The sequence below is a fragment of the Lepidochelys kempii genome, chromosome 10 (assembly GCF_965140265.1).
Source record: "Lepidochelys kempii isolate rLepKem1 chromosome 10, rLepKem1.hap2, whole genome shotgun sequence".
Taxonomy (NCBI): domain Eukaryota; kingdom Metazoa; phylum Chordata; order Testudines; family Cheloniidae; genus Lepidochelys; species Lepidochelys kempii.
This window is the reverse complement of record NC_133265.1, coordinates 83,883,473-83,906,127: the sequence shown is the minus strand read 5'-3', so window position 1 is coordinate 83,906,127 and position 22,655 is coordinate 83,883,473. Positions and strand designations below refer to the sequence as shown.

At 48.7% G+C, this 22,655-nt stretch overlaps 1 protein-coding gene across 9 annotated transcripts in view; it reads right to left on the bottom strand.

Annotated features, from left to right (window-relative positions):
• FRMD5 (FERM domain containing 5) overlaps positions 1 to 22,655 on the bottom strand; it is a 302,761-nt gene that overhangs the window by 30,653 nt on the left and 249,453 nt on the right. For 6 of the 9 annotated variants that reach the window (XM_073304542.1, XM_073304538.1, XM_073304544.1 and 3 more), the window contains exons 9-13: positions 19,613 to 19,676; positions 17,208 to 17,299; positions 9,774 to 9,848; positions 8,787 to 8,855; positions 3,992 to 4,098 (exon numbers count right to left, since the gene is read on the bottom strand). In XM_073304542.1, the coding sequence (XP_073160643.1) occupies positions 3,992 to 4,098; positions 8,787 to 8,855; positions 9,774 to 9,848; positions 17,208 to 17,299; positions 19,613 to 19,676 (407 nt within the window). The remainder of the gene's footprint in view (positions 1 to 3,991; positions 4,099 to 8,786; positions 8,856 to 9,773; positions 9,849 to 17,207; positions 17,300 to 19,612; positions 19,677 to 22,655) is intronic. The other 3 variants (XM_073304539.1, XM_073304546.1, XM_073304543.1) reach the window with 2 other exon arrangements.

The window sequence follows — 22,655 nt, the reverse complement described above, 5'->3', positions numbered from 1 at the left end:
CGGGCTAGTAAATATGACCTGGGCCAGGCTTTCGCCCAGCCGGGGAGCCACCTCTCTCCAAAGTGGGCAGAAGAGAGCAACGGTCCGAGAAGGGTAAGGGCAGTGGTCGGGCAAGGGGGCCTTATCACTGCCCTGCCTATGCAGGATTCCTGTCTCTGCAGACAAGTTGTGAAGAAACCAAGGGAATTCCTAGGCCACCAGCTTGTTACACCAGGGCTAAGACTGTAAATAGCTACCAGCCACCTTAAAAGCAAGCTGCAGTTCTCTTAACCCACACAAACGTTAGCCTGACAATTCAAAACGATTGTTTTTATTTGGTTTTTAAGTGAATCCCGGAAGAAACCTGGGAATGAAAGTCCCTCGGCAGCCGAGAAGCCAGGGCCTGATTCTGATCTCACTGCCGCTGGCGTAGCTCTGCCATCTTCCTGGGAATTTCTCTGGATTTGCCGCCATAAGAGATCGGCGTCAGGCCCGCAGCCACATTTTCAGCAGGCCACTGGCCCTGTGTTCACACCTGTGAGTGCATAGGTTTGCATGTGCAGAGCAGAACCTGGGATCTGTCTGGCACGCACAAATGCAGGTTTTGTGTGTGCAAAACACAATCACAGATGTTCCAGATAATATTAGGGGGGGGGGCGATCAGTGACACTCTGTCACAAAGAGCCTGCTCTGTGCAGGCCGCAGCACAGCCTGGTGGCCAGGTTGAAAATTAAAAAGAAGTTTATATTTCATGAACTCACCAAATCCCTGGAAGACTTCCTCTCCTCCAGCTCAGAAACAGCCAAACCAACGTGATTATAAAGATGGGGGGAAGGGGAGAAATAGTCCCTGGCCAAGTCCTTGTGTATCTAGTTTTAGCCTTGAGGAAACTTTCCTAGCTGAGTGATAAACCAGCCGCTGAGAAATGGCCCTCATGCTGGATTGCTGCTGGACCCTGAATTAAAGGTTTCAGAGTAACAGCCGTGTTAGTCTGTATTCGCAAAAAGAAAAGGAGTACTTGTGGCACCTTAGAGACTAACCAATTTATTTGAGCATGAGCTTTCGTGAGCTCACGAAAGCTCATGCTCAAATAAATTGGTTAGTCTCTAAGGTGCCACAAGTACTCCTGAATTAAAGGAGGCCCAGCCCGTCTCACACACCCCCAGGCTCTCCTAAAACCTTCACTTTCATTGTCAGAGCAGAGCAATAAAGTTCCATCTGTCACCAAAACAAGTAAAGAGCAATCAGCAGAGCAGTTCCCGTGTGAGACACACATCGGGGGCAGCCACTTCCCCTGGCCTTCCACAGCCTCAGGGACTGAGTGGCAGTCAGTGAACTGCCCCCGCCTGGTGCAGCCCCCCCACAAAAGGGAAGGAGGAGACAGGACTGTTCAGAGGAGGAAACGTACGTTGGCTCCCCCAGCTCCATCCAGAGTGCAAGTTTGCAGCCAGAACTGAAACAACTCACTCAAAGGCACCAGAAACGTGATTCATGTTGGTTACACAAGGGCCACTTCTCTGCTGTGGAGAGAGGCCCAGCTCGCTAGTTAACATGGGAACTCGGGAGTGTATTTCATGGTCCGCTTCACACCTTTTATTCCCAGTCACCCTGGTGCTCAGGCTCGGCAGGTGTGGGCTCAAAGCACGCACTGTAGCCGGGCACCTCTGGCACAATCCAGCCAGGGACATTGGGTTTTTCTCCAGTACCAGGCGCCGAGGGAAGCCAAATCCCTGGAAGCTGTGCAGAGGGCAGATTCCCTACGAGCACGTTGCCATGTCTTTCCTCGTCAGAGCTGCAGCTCAGCTCCGCATGGCTGAGAGGAGCCAGGGGCAGGTAATGCAGCATCTCCGTACCCTATTGCGCACTTGGATCGTCCCCCACTCCTTGGTGCAGCAGTGACTTACTCTCGCCAGTCGGTACACGTAGCAGAGAAGTGGGATGTGTGTAAGCTACAAGACCACCCTTCTGCTTTCCTCCTTTCACACCCTGGATTCTGCTACACAAAGCAGGCAACTAGAACAGGTCTGTCGCTCCGCTGGGGGTGGGGCAGCGATGGCTGAGTGGCTAAGAGCTGCCAGGTTTGCCGGAAGTGAGTGCAGTAGCTGCAGCCAGTCATTAGCAGCAGGGTAAGTGGAGGGGGAGTCTGGCCCTTTACAGGCAAGGGAGGTAGTTTGGGGGGACAGTTACCCTGGTCCATGTGTCCAGGGAAAGCAGCTGAAGGCTGGAAAAACAACAGGCAGACCCAGGGAGGGAAAATATGGGAGCAGTTAGTGTCTGGGAGAGGGAAGGTCTGGGGTCATCCCAAACCATTGTTCCATGAAGGGCACCCTCTCTCCCAGCCAGCGCCGCCGGGGAATTGGGGTTATCAGACCCACCTGCAGAGAGTCAAGGGACTGATGAGCTGGCTGGGTGGGTGACTCAAAAGTCAAGGGAGAGCTGCTGTGCCTGAAAGGAAGAACTCAGCTGGGACACAACCAAGGAGGAAGGGCTGGGGCTGCGGGAGGGTACAGGCCAGGCCTGGAAACACACAGCTCCTAAAGAAGGCTGTGAACCCCTGAATCTAAAAGGGGAGCTGGTTAGTATGACTACATTACCCCAAATGAGGGGGCATATTCTTCTTACAGATATTGGGTGTAAAGGGATGAGGGATAGCTCAGTGGTTTGAGCATTGACCTGCTAAACCCAGGGTTGTGAGTTCAATCCTTGAGGGGGCCATTTAGGGATCTGGGGCAAAAATTGGGGTTTGGTCCTGCTTTGAGCAGGGAGTTGGACTAGATAATCTTCTAAGGACCCTTCCAACCCTGATATTCTATGATTCTATGAGGGGGTGGGTATTTGGGGAAGAAGCCAGAATAGGGGCAGGGAGGGGGCTGAGTGGGGGCAGAGACTTTGGGGGGGAGGGATAGCTCAGTGGTTTGAGCATTGGCCTGCTAAACCCAGGGTTGTGAGTTCAATCCTTGAGGGGGCCATTTAGGGATTTGTGGCATAAATTGGGGCTTGGTCCTGCTTTGAGCAGGGGGTTGGACTAGATGACCTCCTGAGGTCCCTTCCAATCCTGATATTCTATGATTCACAGGATGGATTAGATATCAGGAAATGGACTAAAATAACGAAATTCTCTGACCCAGGCTCACATTCTCAGCCCTCATTTAGGGGGGAGGGATAGCTCAGTGGTTTGAGCATTGGCCTGCTAAACCCAGGGTGGTGAGTTCAATCCTTGAGGGGGCCATTTAGGGATCAGGGGATGGGTCCTGCTTTGAGCAGGGGGTTGGACTAGATGACCTCCTGAGGTCCCTTCCACCCCTGTGATTCTGTGATTCTATGTCTATACATGTATGTATGTCGTACCTATAGAACTATATATGTGCATAGCTCTCCGTTTGTATATATAATATACATCATTACACAGATAAACGCCCATTACCCGAGAGTCAACTACTCCAAATAACCTGTACCCACCTTTGGCACCTGGGGTCCATATAGCTCTCTCTAACCACACCCACCCACACATTTCACTGGCATGGGAGTCCCCTTCTTTTGACTAATGCCAAGAAGCTGCTAAGATCTATTCTTGTTTCTGTAATGGAGATGAACTGCCCATTGCTGTATTTGACTAGATCCTTTGATCCTTCCTGAGCAGGCCCTTCTGAGTGGATGAGCAGCTACAGCCTTGTGGTGCTGATTGACATCTCCCCTTTACTGGTGACTGGAGCAGAGGAAAAGGGGAGAAGAAATCAGCACATACGTTGCTAGCTGGTAAGGCAGAAACATCCACTGGACTCATAGGTGATTTCTTAATGGAAGTGAGCCACAAATGAGTGTGCAGCTGAATATCTCTGCTCTCAGCCAGGGATTCTCTGCTCTGACTGGCAATTATTCCATTCAGGAGGGGACAAGGAGCATGGATCCAGCTGAAGCATCATTAACTGCACTCTGAGAGGGAGGAGAATGGGAATGGAACACCGCGAATGCACGTAAAACACAGCCAGAGTTATCCATGCCCCGAGCTCACCTTCCATGATTGATATGTGAACAGCTCTCCGTCGAGTCCTGGGGACACTGCTGAGTCTTGGCCCATGAGTGATGGAAGGACAGCTGCGGCTAGGAACCAATCCTGCTCTATAGAAACAGAAAAGAGATGAGCGCTGACACCTAGGGACTAGTAAAAGGAAACCAAGCGAGAGGCAGAAGAGCCAGGCAGGTGCAACTTAATGAAAATGCACACGGCTGCGCTCCCCTTGGCAGGCCGCTCAGGAGCCGGGCACGGGGCTGCCCGACCAGGCGTGGAGAGCCCAGATGCAGGATGTGGGCAGGCACGGTTTCGCTTTTGGCTTCTTTCCTGAGCTCTGCAGGCTCTGGATGCCGGGAGCTGAGAGTGGTGTTTCAAACAAGTAATTATTCACCCCCCCCTCCACAAGCACTGGAGCCCCCCCACCCCTTCACACCAGACAGAAAACAACCTCCTTACAAAACTGAGAAGACCACGAGTCTCTTCCAGAGATGTGCAAAACTACGTCTTTGCGGCTCACGTCGCAGGCACAGCAAACCAAGTGCCCGCTGTTCTGCTCTCCAGGGCACAGAGGAATCCAGGCTCCGGAGGAGCAGGCCTGGGGTCAGCAGAAGTCTTGGAACTGCTGCTTGTTCAGCCCTGTCAAAAGCACGTGAATGCCTGGGAGCAAAAGCTCCACCCTGAGCGTCTGGGAACAGAGCAGCGCTCTGCAGAGCTCCAGGCAAAGCAATTCTCCCCCAGATGTAACCACCGCTCCTTGGCAGGCAGTGCTGGGGCCCCATCTGAGCTCAGTGATGTCTGGTCGGAAAAGAATAACCAACGAAAATATCAGCAGATACTTTTAGCAACAGCTGGATGGACACATGGACATTAAATCAATGAGTTCTTGTGACATGGTGGCTTGGAGCTAAAATCTGCAGCCCTTCCTCAGCTAAGCTCTCAGGGTGGTTTTAGACTAAACTAAAGCTGAGTACGGTTGTCAGGTTTTTGGTCTTTTAGGAGCAGCAAAGGCAGATGCTGGGGACACCTTTTGCTTGGTGCACACACTACACACAGGGCCTGACAACTGAGTGACTCTGATAACACTTGTGTAATGCAGCGGAGAAGCAGCTTGCAGATATATTATAGGTAGGGCCCTACCAAATTCACGGTCCATTTTGGTCAATTTCACAATCATGGGATTTTTAAAATTGTAAATGTAATGATTTCAGCTATTTAAATCTGAAATTTCACAGTGTTGTAACAGTAGGGGTCCTGACTCAAAAGAGGGTTATGGGAGGATCATAAGGTTATTGTAGGGGGTCGCAGTATTACCACCCATACTTCTGTGCTGCTGCTGACGAGGCCTTGCCTTCAGACGGTAAAAGTACACAAGAGACCAGATTTCACGGGGGAGACTAGATTTCCGTGATGCGTTTTTCACGGCTGTGAATTTGGTAGGGTCCTAATTATATTGCACAGTGAACAAGAGAGCATCTCATGGAAGGATCTCCTCCCTGGCATGGGGACTGGAGACAATACAAATGATCCTGGAAGTCTCACTGTGCCTCTGAACATCCCACAAAAGAGAGTACAGACAATGGCAACCAGAAAAAGGTTAAGAGGGCAGCTGGCAGCAGTAAGGAGAGACAACCGGAAAAGTCCAGGCCCTCTTTGGCAAAAACACCAAAAGCAGGGAAGTCAATCCTAGGATCCTGCAGCAGCTGGATTGTGGGTTTTTTTCAAAACGGATTTTCACACATAGCAAAAATGCGAGAGCTTCACTTACAGAACGACATTCTTACACGTTGTAGCTGGAACATGCTGAATAGCAATATAACTACCACGAGAACATATCTGCACAGAGTGAGACTAGACAAAGAGCGTCACTGAATGAGGCTTCAAACCCAAGCTTTTGGAAGAAGGTGGGGACTGAAGTGGGTCAGCAAAGGGCACATTGCAATCTGCGTTGGGACCATTGCAATCTGCGGCGTACCGTCACGAGCAAATGTCTGTGCAAATATGAAGCTGAGCCCATATCCGCCACTCAGGGAACCTCCGACAGAAAAAGCAACACAAGCAAGTGCACGAGAAATAGCAGATTAAAGATGAGCAAGGATCCTCATTGGACATACTGGATGACATCCTGGCACCGCTGAAATCAATGCCAAGAGAACAGATATATTGGAATTGGAGAAGGTACAGAGACAGGCAACAAACATGATTAGGGGTGTGGAAAGACTTCCATATGAGGAGAGATGAATAAGACTGGGACATTTCAGCTTGGAAAAGAGACGATTCAGGGGGCATATGACAGAGGTCTATAAAATTATGACTGGTGTGGAGAAAGTAAACAAGGAAGTGTTATTTACTCCTTCTCATAACACAAGAACTAGGGGTCACCAAATGAAGTTAACAGGCAGCAGGTTTAAAAACAAACCGAAGGAAGTATTTTTTCACACAGCGCACAGTCAACCTGTGAAACTCTTTGCCAGAGGATGTTGTGAAAGCCAAGACTATAACAGAGTTTAAAAAAAAAACCTAGATAAATTAATGGAGGATAGGTCCATCAATGGCTATTAGGCAGGATGGGCAGGGATGGTGTCCCTAGCCTGTTTGCAAGAAGCTGGGAATGGGCGACAGGGGATGGATCACTGGATGATTCCCTGTTCTGTTCATTCCCTCGGAAGACAGGGATACTGGGCTAAATGGATCTTTGGTCTGACGCAGTCTGGCTGTTCTTATGTTCTTAATAAGTCCCCAAGCCGAGATGGTATCATCCAAGAGTTCTGAAGGAAATCAAATGTGAAATTGCAGAACAACTAACCTGTGGTATGTAACCTATCACTGAAACAAGGCTTTGTACCAGATGAGTGGAGGATAGCTAATGTGACACCAATTTTTAAAAAAGGCTCCACAGGTGATCCCGAAAATTACAGGCTGGTTGAAACCAGGCAAACCGGTTGAAACTACAGCAAAGAACAGAACTATCAGACACATAGATGAGTATGATCTGTTGGGGAAGAGTCAATACCGCTTGTGTAAAGGGAAATCATGCCTCACCAATCCATTAAAATTCTTTGAGGGGGACAACAGGCATGTGGACAAGGGTGATCCAGTCAATATAATGTACTTGGATTTTCAGAAAGTTTTGACAGAGTCCCTACGAAAGGCTTTTAAGGGAACTAAGCTGTCATGGGATAAGAGGGAAGGTTCTCTCCTGGATCAGTAACTGGTTAAAAGACAGGAAACAAAGGGGAGGAATAAATGGTCAGTTCTCACAGTGGAGAGATGGAAACAGTGGGTTCACGGAAGGGTCTGTACGGGACAGTGCTGTTCAACATGTTCATAAACAATATGGAAAAGGGGTAAACGGCGAGGCGGCAAAATTTGCAGATGCTACAAAATTACTCAGGATAGTCAAGACCGAAGCTGACAGCAATGAGTTGCAAAGGGATCTCACAAAACTGGATGACTGGGGAATAAAATGGCAGGTGAAATTCAACATTGATAAATGCATGCTAATGTACATTGGAAAAAATATTCCCAACTACACATATATAATGATAGGGTCTAAATGAGCTTTTACCACTCAAACGAGAGATCTTGGTAGTCATCCTGGGTAGTTCTCTGAAAACTTCTGTTCAATGCACAGCAGTGGTGAAAAAGACTAACAATGTTAGGAACTATTAGGAAAGGCGTAGAAAATAAGACAGAAATGATCATAACCATCATATAAACCCACTTTGAATACTGTGTCCCTTTCTGGCTGCCCGTTTCCAAAAGGACATAGTGGAACTGGAGAAGGTGCAGAGAAGGGCAACAAAGATGAGTAGGGGTACGGGGTACGCAGCAGCTTCCATATGGGGAGAACTAAAAAGATTGTGGCCAGTCAGCTTAGTAAAAGGACGACTAAGGGGGCTACAAGAGAGGTCTATACACTCACGAGTGGGGTGGGAAAAATGCATAGAAAAGTGTTATTTGCCCCTTTCCCAAAATACAAAAACTAGGCACCATCTGGTGAAATTAATAGGCAGCAGGTTTAATATAAACAGGAGAGAATACTTTCTCCACATAATGGACAATTAACCTGTGGAACTCACTGCCATGGGATGCTGTGATGCCCCAAAGTATAGCTGGGTTCAGAAAAGAACGAGGTAATTTCATGAAGAACAGGTCCATCAATGGCTATCAGCCAAGATGGTCAGGGATGTAACCCCATGTTTGGGGTGACCCTAAACCTCTGGTTGTCAGAAGCTGGTTGCCCTGTTTTGTACAGTGCCCCTGAAGCTTTGGTACTGGCCACTGTTGGAAGACAGGATACTGGGCTAGGGGGACCTTTGGTCTCACCCAGTATGGCTGTTCTTATGTCCTTCATGGCAAAACTTACACTGACTTCATTGGGGCCAGGATTTCACCCACTGTCTAGACACACCAGCAAAGCTCATTAGCAATGTATTTAAACAAGCCTCTGGGATCTGAAACACCTCACTTAGTCAAAGAATCCAGCCCCACTTCTAGTGCTGCTCGAGTACCAGACTGCAAGAAGTGCTCAGCGTTACCGTTAGACAAAACAGAAGTGAACCAGCGTCCTTACCAGCTAACAATGCCCTTTTACTACCAACCTCGGCTCAGGAATGGTATCGCAGTGATATGCACCCTACTCGTGCAGGAAGCAGCTTGAAAGAGCACTTGCTACACTCTGGCTGTCTACAGGATATTCCCCACACTTCAGGCGGGACTGAAATCAAGGTGAGACGTCGTAGATCAATGCACCTCGTGTCTAGGACTGTGCTATGAAGATGCTGATGGTACTTACCTGTGAATTTCTGGGGGCTCCCTCTTGATCTTGGCACTAGATTCCATCACTTCTTTTGCAACTCGGCCACTGCAAGTGGTTCAAGAACAGAAACAGGGCAAGAACTGAAAAAGCATTCTGGCTATTGCTGAGATTTTTCTACTGCTCTGATAAACAGTCACCCCTTTGCCCCCCCCCCGCCCCATAACAGTACATCCTTCAACAGAACTCCATCCCTACTCCAGTCTCACACACAGGAACCGAACGCTGTGGGCAAACAGTCTCCAAATGGAGAAGAAAAGACAGACGTTTGCTAAAAATGAACAGGTTTGGGGTTCCAGAAGGGCAGCAACCCTTTCGGTCACATCCTGTTCAATCAGTCCGTCCCACCTCCTGGAATGCCACATCCCCCTTGAGTGGAATTTCATTCTCCTCTGATGAGTAGGATTCTGACCATCAAACAACAGCGGACACTCCAGACTGACGCATGTGTGCGTGAGATCAGAATTTGGCCCAATGTCTCCACACTGTTTGGAGCCTCTTTACACACCTCTAACACTTGGCTGTGTCCCACACTTTGATCGTTCCTTACAGCCTGCTAAAATTCAGCATCTAAACTTCGGATGCAGGAAGGAACATCGCCTTTGAGGAACTGGAATGTTTCAACGCGTTGCTGTATTTTTAAACATCAGCTGCAATTTTTTCTCTCTCACTCTCTCAATTTTTTTTTTTTTTTTTGGTCTGTTGCGGTGAGAGAGGTGTAAGGGATAAAATTAGGAACAACACGTAGCAAAATAAAACAAAGCCCAAGGAAATATAAAAGGACAGCTAGGTTACTTGGCTACCTGGAAATGCTTTGATACAAAAATCTCCTGCGACAAAGGAGTCTCTTTTCAGTAAGACTTTCAGAAAAGTCTTGTATTTAATGCAGTCAGGAAGCTGCTACATCCACCACCCAGGAGTGTCTGAAAATATATCCAGTAACTGCTACTTACTGTCATTATTTACCTGTATCGGAACCGGCTTCCTTTAAAGAATAAGTTGCTGCTGGATACTGTGCGGACCTGGCTTGACTTCTCCAACCTGAAACAAGACCAAGAACATGGAGAACCCTCCACAAACAGGTCGGGCTGCGGCAGGCCAATGCCTATGGATGCGACACAGCTCGCTGGCCATGTTTTACCAAGAGCGGCAGCCCTGGCCTTTGGGGTGCAGCTGATTCTATTAAAGGATCGACCAGTGCACCCTCAAACGGAGCCCACGACAGACAGCGCCTTCCCTTCCGCGGCCCCTACCACACATTCTCCGCTTCCAACCCCAGGTGGCAGCAGGGAGCGGGATCCTGAAGAACTCGAAAACATCTACACAGGCACTCAGTGAGGGCATTACCAACTGCCATCAAACAGGGAGCGGTTCTGAGCACCCACAGCCCCCAGGGAATCAGGCCTGCTCAGGACCAGCCACTTCAACAGACAGTAACACCCCGTGTTACTTGCAAACGCAGCCCAAAACGTGCCAGTCGGCTCTCCTTGCTCAGAGCCAGCTCCCTCCCCGCATCCCTGGGGGCTGGAGCATGGAACTGACGGCAAACCATTAGGCCATCTGCGAAACAGGGCTCAGCCCTGAGCTGGAGGGAAAGCAGCCAGCCCACATCATTAACCCAGCCCTGAATGGTAAGCATGTAACCCAAGTCCCAGGGACACTGCCCCTCTGGCAGGGTGGGCACAGATAGCCCTTGGGGTCCCTGCAGCCCCACCGCGCTGTACGGCCGACAGTCACGCGGGCACGGTGTGACCGGACTGTCCTCACGCCACAGCGCTGCAGTCCCCGCCGCAGACGTTCACTAGAAGAGCGCACGCTGAAGGCAACTTCGGAGGGGCGTAAGGGCGACGCAGGGACAAGTGGACTGTGAAAGCTGTTCGCCGTGGGGTCGAACCTGCCCTCGGGACAGCGAGTTCTGCTTGCTCAAGCGCATTACAGCCACGCCCGTCGGAAAAGGGCAGATCAGACATGCTGCCAGCTTGCTCCCTGGAGCCCAGGAGCAGACGGGCTGCCGGCTCCGGGTCGCTATGGCACTGCACAGGGGCTGTGTTCTGGTCTGAGCTGGCCGCGGGAGAAGCCCCCTCCCACGGGGGAGCTGTGTAACCATCTCCTCCCACACCTGCCACAGGGGAGCGAGGGTGTGTGGGACCGTCCCCAGGAAGGGAGGGGTGGAGTGGAGCTCCCCTATCCTCCAGGGGCACAAACTGGAGCAGGTCCCCAGCTGCTCTAACAGACCCCAGGGCCCGCTCCCTGCAGCCCTCGCCTCTCAGCTCTGCTCAGGCACAGGGGAGAATCCGGCCCTCTAGTCCCCTCCCCCGCCCCGAGCAAACGTACTTTGGGTGCAGTCTGCTCCCCAGGACCCAGCCCAAGTTACTGCGATGGGATCTCCAGGGACAGGGGGATCCCTCCCTCAGGCCGTGCACACTGCTCCAGCCTCGGGCAGCTGCACACTCTCTGGTCCCATGTTCCCGTCCCACGGCGACAACGGCAGAGGCATTCATGCAGTGCTGGGTGCACCCCCAGGCCTCGCTCACGGAGCCACGCATGGATCTGCACCAACCTTCCAACCCATTCAGCAGAACCGCATGGTCCTGCCACGTCTGGGTCAGTCAGAGGAGCTGGCAGGGTTTGCTCCTCTCAGCAGAGGGGATTCACAATGGTCAACATACCGGCTCTTCGTTCTACTGCCCGTGGCACGAGAGGCAGCCCACACATGGTGTGGGAAAGCCGCACAACTGCCGGGCTTTGCTTTTCTGTTCCATGAAGAGGATTGCCTATTTTGGGGGCGGGGGAGGAGTGGCGACCTTTTGCAGGTTTTTGCCCGCAAGCAGAACTGCTCTTGAGTGAAAAACTGCAAATTCAATACAAGAATCCTGATTTCAGGCAACATGAATGGAGGAGAAATCAACGCCCCCCTCCTGGATCACATATGAACACACAGGAAGTGCCGTCCACGGAGAAAACGGCTAGTCTACAAAATGGCCTGTACAGCAAATAACCCTTTCATTGCGCAGCCGGAGCCTGAGGAGCTGGACGAAGAAACTGTCAGCACTAGCCAGCCTGTCCTCTGGGGGAGTTTATTTGGTTAGTGATGTTTCTATGGCTTCTGCATGTAAATGTCTAGTGAGCTCTGGAACATGCTGCTAGCTTATCTTGTACCAGCGCTTGTCAGGGTAGGGTGGCTTGTGGGACATCCACATACAATGACTCTGACTTGAAATGATTTAACTGTGGACTTTATCTGTGACCTCGATTAACCCCAAACCATCACAGGCAAGGAACTGCGCAGAAGAATGGGCGGACCCCGGGAGTTGCTGAGCAAATGCCGAGACCCTGCAGCTCCCACCGCCTCAGAGAGCATTTGCAGCTGCTTGGCTCCTCCCAGGACTGGGCCCAAATCTGCTCCCAGGACAGCCCTGCTATACATGAAGTTTCGCGGTCGCCGTGATCTCTACGGGAGGGTCCACTGCTTTAGCCCAAAGCTGGTGCACACGCTTTCAGGCAACATCACTTAAGTGTTTTCAAAATGTTCTCCTGATGGAGCTTACTGGAATCGCAGCACAGTACAGAGACAGTGGTGCGGTCGCAGGGCAACAAATGCCTTTCCCCAAGCCGCTGGCCTCACCTCTTCTACAGCGCGCAAGGAAGGGAACGCAGCCCTTTTGGGCTCCCTGACACACAGCATACCAGGGCAGGCCTGCCCCTCCTCCTTCCACTACCCCTTCCCTGGGGGAACAAACAGCTGTTTTTATTCTACTTAGATCTGGAGCTGATTGAACCTTTGTAGTCAAAACTTTTTTCTGTTGAAGGAGGTGGGTTCTTCCACCTTTTTACTGCCAGAAGCAGGTGGTTACATTTTTCAGGCTTTGTCCATCACAAATGGAAAATGTTCTGTTTTCCACAACTGAACAAACATTGAGTTTTGACAAAAGAACCAGAACTGGGTGAAACAAATTCATGGATATAAATTTTTTCATCCTTTAATTCCAAACAATTTTCACAGAACGTTTGAAATCCATTTTTGAACCAGCTCCAGTTACGATCAGGAACAGCCCTGACCTGGAAACTTAAATCCAACCCTCCCTCCTCACCAAATGTCAGGAATTTGAATTCCCAGGTTCCATCCCATCCCAACAGGTTTGGTTCTGATGCTGATCCAAAGGTGGGAGGCATCTGATTCAGGCTGGAGACAGCATGTGGCCAGCCCAAGATGGCAGAAATCTTACAAGAACAGTTGCTCTCACGCCAGCTGCACCATTGAACGTGGCATTTAAGAATGTCAGCACCAGCGTCTAACCCCCATCCTGCAAACACTGAGCACACTGATGCACTTATCTGCTCTGAATAGTCCCATTAACCCCCAGAGGTACTCCTACAATCAATGTACGTGAACGGGACTGCTTGTGCCAGTAAGCAGCATGGTTGGCAGAAAGCATGGGCAGGATCAGGCCCCTCATCTAAGGTGGATGAGGATACTGCCTCTTACTCCAATCCTCTTAAAAGAAAATGGTAACTAGAGATGGGGCAAGGAGCTGTCGCTCTGCAGGGAATCTGCACATCCCATAGCTAGCACTATGTGATGGACTCCAGAAACAGCTCCAGTTATTTGTGGTTTATCCTCGTGCAACAGCAGCTAATGAGGGAGAGGGTGGAGGCAAAGAGCCAGGGCCTTCTGGCTGCCACGTTCCTTTCATTCTCCCGCTCTCAAATTGATCTCACAGATCTTACCAGATGTAACTTTTAGCAGCAGCAGCAGATAGGAGTCTGACACTGACTGAGAATGGTAATGAGACAGAATTCAAAGAGTCGGCCCTCTGAGATATATAACACAATGAGATAAGATAAGTGGCTTACACAGGACAGTAGGCTGGAATGGAAAGGACTGCTAAGAGCTTGAGTTCTAATTATATCTATTCACAACCCTCCAATCATTAATACTGTACCTACCTCGGCGACCTGCCAAGAACTGGGACAGACACGTTTCCTGAACTTTACCCAAGCACCCTAAAGGCCTATTACAATGAGCTGCTCTTTAACCATGGTGCAGCCCTTTGAAAGAGAACCTGGGCTCAGACAGCATCTCCAGCGCAATGAGCGCTCAGAGGAGGGAGACGTGGAGGGTCTTTATTCGGTGGTGATGTAGGAATATGAGTTGCCCCTGGCTGTCCACTGGTGGCATTCTGCCACGCTGGGCAGTCACAGATACGTCCAGACACAATGAACACAGGCATCGCACTTCACCATCAGGCCAAGCCAAGAACACTGCACCCCAGGAGACGATTAACAAGATTCTGTGTTTGGTTTCTGTGTGGGCTGAAACTATCCAGTGTATTAAGATACCTACCAGAACCTCTGACTGGGAGGATGCTGAGTACACAGATCACGCACTACCTGGAGGCAGCCTGGCACCTTTCTGGATGAGACTTTGGTCAGAAATACATCAGACGCCCTGACGGATGACACCACCTGCTCCTCAGTCATCCCGGGAGAATCCAGCATGACCCCCATTGAGCAGTACACACACACTGCAGCATGAATGAAACCACGATCCATTTTAACGGGTGCGTAACCCACCAACATTATTAGTCGTAACAAAAAGTTGTAATGCAATAGAGCAATTTCATTTCATGTTCACATAACGAGAAACGAAACCTGCTGATTGCAGTATTCCCAAAGAGAATACAGAACACTTTATCTTACATCTCACTGATTACAATAAAACTCATTACAAAGTACAAAACAGTCTATTTTTAAGTAAAACAGAAAGCAGTGTGGTGAAACCAAAATGTTCTATCTGATGTCTTATTGATTTACAGATCAGTGACTTCTTTCATACCCTGATTCTTTCAAGATCAAACTAATTAATCAAAAGAAGAAAGGAACAGAAAACTGACGTGTTTTCCCAAACAAGCATCCCAGAGAGTTCCGGCTTTGTAAAGGTGCAACAATTTCTACCCTAAAGGCTTCCCCACTTTTCAGCCCCTCCCTCTCCCTTTTGGAAACAAGGAATGTCTGTCTGGGGTGTTCTGAATTTGGTGACAAAGCACCGTACATTTATATCACAGGACTGTAATTCTTCAAGGATTGCTGAAAGGTTGTATACTGAAAATTTTTGATTTCACCCAAGAAAGCTGACGCAGTACGATCCCTGGTTCTTCCAGCAGCTGTCCAGTCCTCTCCAATGCAATTTCAGAAACTCTCTTTGAGACAAAACTAATGACAAACTCTTGAGTCCTGAGATAACCATGTACAAAAGAGCAATGTGAGATGAACTATCCCAGTGCTTTGCAGTCTGCTCTGAGGAGTTCACTTTACAAACTCCACCATGGGTCATTGGGCGGGAATTAAGTGGTGCACCGGCCTCAGGCTGCCCCTTTGCCTGAGGCTTGTTCCATCAGTGGAAGCTGCTTGCATGCATTCAAGTGCAGAGCTGGGCCGATATCATTTCACAGCGAGGGACCCGAGACTGCAGTTTTTACTGAGAATGAGCATTAAACCCCCACCCGAGACTAGGTCTGTACATTAAAGGCTGTTCTATTTGGCGGGGGTCTGATATGGCTCATCACCATAACAGCTGAGCGCCTCACAATCTTTAATGGATTTTATCCTCACAAGACCCTGCTGCTCCCTATAGTACAGATGGGAACTGAGGCACAGAAAGATTAAGTGACTTGCCCACGGTCAGACAGGAAGTCTGGCAGAATTGGGAACTGACCCCGGGTTTCTGAAGTCCCAGCCTAGTGCTCTGATCCCTAGACCATCCTTCCTTCCCTATTCAGAAGGGAGAAGGGCTTGAAGTGTCCGATCACGGTCAGGAACATGTTTCTTTCAGTTCTTCCCTCTGAGCTGCATTTGCATTAGATGCCTCAAACTTTCTGATACATAAACTCAATACAAAAAGGAGAGATGCCATGGGCCCGATTCTCTGTCCTTCCAAGACCCTTCATGGTGTTGGGCTTAAAGCGACCGTCGGGCAGGAAATGAGGACTCTTCAACTACTGGAGATGTCTTGGATAGCTCAGGGTAGGGGTGGGGACCCAGGGTGTGCTGGGCTCTGGAGATCCCAACTAGTGGAGTGGGAAAAGGGAAGCTGTTTCACTTTTTGCCAGGGGCCGGTCCACCCACCAGCACCCCCATGGTCAGTGGCTTGGAGTCACCGAAGCCCCAGCCCCTGTCTCCAGGTGTGCGGGGCACACCTCTGGCACGCTGTGGATCTGGCCCATCGTTATAAGCCAGGACGTGCCTGATCTCTCTGCACTGGTGAGGTTTAGCGCTGTATTTGCTGTAGCTGAGCCCTCAGAGGCAGGCTCTAGCAACGCATGGGTCGTGACCCCAAACTGGGTTGCCAGAATGTGTCAGAGGGTCCCCTGGGAAGTTGGGTCCTGCCCCCAGAGGGGTGGGAGGACATGGGCTGGGGGGTTGCAGTACCTACTCTCCGCTGGCGGCTCCTGTAGCTCGGGTCCTGCAGGGCAGGCTGGGCTCAGCTCCCCACTCCAGGGGGTCACGGTGCTGCTCAGATTTGACCCAGGCATCCTTTGTCGTGATGATGGCCCCCCCCGCATCATCCCCTGGGGGGGGGAGCCAGGCCAGACTTGGTCTCTATCAGCTGTTTAGTGTTAAAGTTTTAATCTCCAAACAATTAAAGTTTTAATTTCCTTCTTAAACTTTTACGACTAAGCAATTAGCCGTGGAAGTTTTAAATGCTAAGCACTTGGCTGCATTCCAGAACCAGGAAGGGGGCAGGGACGCTCCCAGTCTGGTGCGTAGGCACCCACGGCAGATGGCAGACCTGCTAATCATTTTTTTTTTTTTAATTAGATGCTCTCATGCCCTGTGACACATGAGGCAACCCAGGTTGTCCACGTCCATCTGTCGAGGGCCACGTTCCTTGCTCCATTACAGTCTATTTCCGTGACAGCAACATGGTATTTGTATACGTCATCTGTTGTCCGCCTCTTTTCTGTCTTCCACCAGGTCTAAAGCTTGTCCAAGAATACATTTTGCCTGAGGCATCCTAAGCTACCAGCGTGTCCCTCAGGTGGCGGATGAGGGAACCCCATACACAGTATGGGCTGTTCCAAATGTATTGAATAAGGAGCCATGGACCTATGGGGTAGTGTGTCAGGCTAACCACTCACCCACATGAAAAAAAAGACACAGCTATGGAAACCCCTCTGAAATCTGCTAAGATCTAGCAGAGCAGGGCTCCTTTCCTCCAGGCCTTAGCAGAGGGAGGTGAGTGACCTGGGTGGAGGCATGGAAGGAGTTGGTTTGGATCTGGATCGGATTCTGTGCTGCCTTGATGCTATAATCACATGTTCATACAAGGCCTGTTGCTACAAGCCCACAGAAAACGTACAGTACAAAAAATTAAAAACTCCTAATAATCTTTGTACTTACTTGTAAAAAGCTTGGTTTTCTATCCCACATTTCCAGAGATGCTTGCACGCTTCTGGTGTTGGAGCAAAATAAGTAAGAGCAATTTTCTTTTCCTACAAAAAATTCCACATGGAAACAACTGAGTGTGGTTAGCAGGCGGCATATTTACAATCTGCAGGGCAGCTGAAACTAAAGCAGCTCATTTATTACACAGCAAACCTTCAAGACTCACCACAATACATGGAAACATGTATCTGACTGACTGATCCTACTGGAAATATGTCTGATTTCCACTGGTAAAGACTCAATTAACTGATGCTTGGTTCATCCATATTCCTGTGTATCCAAAAATATATATTTTAAAAATTCACAGGGATTAGCTAACTCTCTCTCATGTGCTGTACCGTACTTAACCCATTTCAAAATCGAAGTGTGCACACTCATTTAGATAATCAGGTCCGACTGGGATGGGCAGGGCTAACATGTAGCCCTCAGAAATAATATCCCCAAAATGCAGTGTGAAGCCCTGCCCTGAGCAGATAATATAGATATTGAACTGGATGCCCTCCAAGGGATACCTGAATGTTCTGACCCTTGTATATGTAAGCAGAGTCAGGATGAGCTCTACCCTGACATCTGGTGGCGAATTGTGGCAAGTTGCGGAAAAAAACTTCAGGGGCTGATTTTGTTTGCATAGGCACACCCACCCCGCCTAGCATGAGCCCACAGCAGCCCAAATGGTCACTTTGGCTGCTGTGGGATCCCCAGTTTCTCTATTATTGGGGCAGGAAGAATAAAGTGTTTTTACCCTGATTATGTGAATCAAGGACAGTGGAACTGTTTTATGACGGAGCGACTCACCATCAACTAAGTAGCACTCACTAGACAAGGGACATGGGTTCCAAAACCTAGTGAATTGAGAGAGGCTGGGGACAGGTATAACTTAGATAATTTTTTCACTTCAAGGTCCAAGAGATACAGACAAGATTTTCATCTCAAGTCCAAAAGACCAAAAACATCAAGATACTTGGATAGGCCAAGAGACTACTTACACTTGATCTTAGCTCATAGAGCCGAGAAGCGAAATACTTGGTGGCATGGGCCTCTGGTGAGGGCCCTAAATGCCAATTGCACCTTCTCCTCTCTCCACTGTGGAATATCAGAGCTAGTTTTGATTCCATTAGGAGTCTAGTCACAGGCTGCTGAGCTGAATTCACTTTGGGCCAATGGTGCACCAGCACTGAGGCTCCCTTACTACAAGCTGAAATCACTAAAGAGCTAAAATTACTAAGAGCTGAAATCACTGAGTGCTGTGTTAAGTAGTGGGGGCGGGGGCTGAAGATATATTGCCAGATGGCTGGAGCAGCTCACCGGACAGCTGGTGGAGAGAAGCAGTTTGTGGGACAGCTGGCAGAGCAGAGTGGAGGCCCATGGAGAGACGGAGCAGTCAGCTTTGGACCATGTAAGGTGCCCCTTAACCCCCCCCCATTTCCACCCAGCCTGGGAGGTAAAACTCTGCAGATAAACGTTCAAACTCTGGGGCTGCACTGACCATGGGCAGAGACTGTTGGGTTGTTGTACTTTTGGGACTTTGGGTGACTTTTGGTTTGCTGGACTCAAGAACCCAAGGGAAAGGACACAGCCCAATTTGCTTGGGGTGGGTTTTTGCTCATGGTTTGTGTTAGGAATCCGGTTGGTGGTGTCTCCCCAACATAATGCCACATTGCTTCTCTCTGTTATTAAAAGGCTTTTGCTACACTCAGACTCTGTGCTTGCGAGAGGGGAAGTATTGCCTCCTGGAGGCGCCCAGCGGGGGTGGTATATATTTGTCACTGGGTGGGGGCTCGAGCCGGTTTTGCACGGTGTTATTGGACTGGATCCCCTCGATACTGAACCCGGCCCTTGTTGCTGCCGACTCTGACGGGCAGGAGGGCTACACACAGATGCCCGACCACTGGACTGCACTGGTTTGGGACCCGGAATGCCTACACCTGAGTGTCAGAGGGCTGCCGTCGGTCTGAAAGGCCATTTCGTTTGCCACTGCCAGATCTGTGTATATTTTTTAAATACGTGTCATAACCTTCATTTCTATTTTATAAGTAAGGGCTGGATCCTGCTTTCCTTGGAGCCAACAGAGATCAGACCTTAACTGTGTGATTACAGGAGAAGGCTGCAAAAGCAGGAATAAAGTAGTTATTACTTAGTCCTGCGTGGAGTGCAGGGGACTGGACTAGATGACCTACTGAGGTCCCTTCCAGTCCTACGCTTCTCTGATTCTAGGATTAAATGCAGCGTCGTAGGTCGGTAACAGACTTCTGGAGCTGTGTTTATTTTCTCTACCAGGCACAATAGCAAATGTTTAATATTTGAGGCAGAAGTAAAGACTGTACCTAGTGAGCCCTGACATGATGAGAAAATCCACTCACCTCTTTCTGACTTACATATAAACAGAATGTCTTTCCTTCGAATTTCATTTTGGCTACCTCGTTCCTAAAATTACAAAACCACATATGTAACAGACATGTTGCTCATCACCCATATCACTGTCATTAATGCAGAACCCACACACAGTGGAATTGGATCCGGTAATATGCACAAATTAAGCCAAATTGTTTGTATGAAACGCGAAGTTAATCAATAGACTATTTTCAGAACAGTAGTTGGAACAGCCTCAAAGCCATATTTTTCAGTTCGTCCGAAGTGTAACATAGTGACAAGAGGACTCCTGGCTCAAAGACAGTGGCTGGAAAGGGGAACGTCTCGGGATGGAATGTGACTCGCAGGGGAACGTCCAGGAGTCGTCTGAGAACTTTGCTTATATATGTGCATTATCTGGATGAAAATATCAAATGTAAGATACCACACTGAGCTGATGAGGCCAAAATTTGAGATACAGCGAAGAATGAGGAACAATGCAACCAGATTCAGAGGGTCTGGGGGGGTCTTTCAGGTGACTGGGCCAATACATGGACAATGCAGTTTAATGTAGACAAATGTAAAAAATAATAAGTCTGGGGCAACAAACCAAATATAGAGAGTACATATTACATGGAACAGTCATGCAGCGTACTGACCGGGAAAGGGGTTTAGGGGTTATTGTAGAAAAATCCTTGAAGCCATCAGCCCAGTGTGTGGCTGCAGTAAAAAAGGCAAACAGGATACTGGGATGCATCAACAGTGGGATAGAATACAAAGCAAGAGAAGTGATACTGTAACTGTACATTGCATGGGTTAGATCTTAGCTAGAACACTGCGTTTGGTTTTAGTCACCCTTTCAAAGGAAAACACCATTGCCCTGGAGAGGGCAGAGTTCAGAACGCCCAGAGTTAACCTAGTGGCAGCAATTAAGAGGACTTTCTCTTTTTCTGCAGCAGAAATATCCATCTGCCAAGAGACTTCCTCCGTTTAACAGATACTGTGTGTACCTGTGAGATACGTGGTGTTTGCATTTACATTGCATTTTCATTTCTGTTTATGGCATTTTCCAGACTGCTTACCAATTAATGCTTAAGAGCATGAATATTCTGTGTTTGTGACACACTTCCAGTGGTTCATGCAACAGGCCAACCAGGCAAAATGTACCCTTTGCACCAGCAAATCTGCTTCTGTGCACAACCCGGGTAGCTGCATGTCTAACCAGGCATTCACAAACCTCATTACCAGGATTTGTGTATGCAGTCGTCTGTCTACACATGCTACGTAGGGCTTTGCAAATACAGAAAATATGCATGCAATTTGTGGGAGTCATCAACTGCTGGCATCTTTAAAAACCCACAGGTGCACACTACATGAACCCAATCCTGCATCCACAATGCCCATTGAAATCAATGGAAATGCTCGATGTGCAAGAAATGCAGGATAAGCCCTATAGATCTCTAGAGTATCTAAAGGGTTAAGCTGGCAAGAAGCCCCATTTTTGAGACCAGCCACAGTGTAAGCTCACTGCCATCACCAACACTGGGCAGCTCTGCAGAAAGATTTTAACCAAATATGATGATCCCACATTTTAAGAAAAGTTCTCATAAAGGAAAGGCTAAAAAGACTGAGCCTGTTTTCGTTAACGAACAGTCACGGTCAGGGTGCCCTGAAGTGCCCCAGCTCTCTCCAGTAAGATTAACCAGTTTAACCCACACAATGTTAAACCAGTTCAAGCTAATTCCTGGCCAGGGTACATGGAGCCAATGCGGGTTTAAATAAAGTTGGGGCACAACAATTTAGCCTCTGTCTAGTCACAGTTTGGCCCCATTCATGCACAGTGGCCAAACCATCTCTAAGCCTAATTAGCTCAAACCTGTTTAAAACAATGCTTTGAATCGGTTCTTCAAACATGGTTTCAGCTGTGGGGCCAAAGTGGAACAGAATAAACTCCTCACCCTAAAGGGAGAGACAATCTAAAAGGAATTTACAACTAACAGTTAATTGGCAAATTTGTTTCACTTCGATTCCCATGTATAGGCGAGCTGCTGTGTACCATACACTAAAATATGCAGTTACTCTGGGCAGGGGAAACACTTGTATATTTCCCCTTGCAGGGGGATGAAAAAAGCAAGTTACACAAACTCTCCTTTTGGGGAGAGGAGGAGGCAGGTGAAAGGGGGAAGCAAAACCTGCCAGAAAAAGATGTGCCCAGATCCCAAGCTGAACACATGCTGAGCATGAGTCCCACACAGTCAGACCCCATCACATAATTATTATTAACCATCCAGGCACCTTCGAATAATCCCATAACCACAGACCCATGCCATGTTCATAAATAGATCAACCAAGCCTCCTACTCTGCCACCAGTTGATTGATGCAGCTGACAAACAGTTACTATGATCTTTGCACAAGACAGAGAATGGGGAAGGGAGATTCTGAAAGCGTCGAGGAAATGCACACTATCCAGTGCACAACCGTAATTTACAGCAGAATTTAGCCTCCTCCATTTAAAGGAAACATGTTGCAATAGGCTCCCTATTAGATTTATTGTTCCTTTTAAATCATGTGAATTTGTAATCACTGAAGAGGCCGTACTGAGCCTCAGTAAAACAGCATGACATTATTATTAAGAAATATACTCTGATTTTATAAATACACGAAATAAGAGGGCAGTAAGAACGATATCAAGCACGTCCCATGTGCAAAGTGCTGCGTGAACATGGCCAACTCACCATCATGCTGCAGAGCTGTCTGGTCACCACTGGAACACCTTGCAGTTAGTTCATCGCATGAGCAGTCAGGAATCATGCACAAAATACTAGTGCAATCGGGCTAACGTGCACTGGGGTTTATGGATGTGAGGAGATGATCTTTGTTCCTGGTGAGATTCTGTTTGGCAGCATCCCAAATGTGTTTCTCTTTCTTTCATGTGTATGGTGTGAAATTCACCCCATCCAGGAAAATCCCAGGAGGTACCTATCTCCATCCTTAAGTTACTCCATGCCTTCAGAAATCTGCCTCTTCAGCCCCAGTTCAATTGCCCAGCAAAG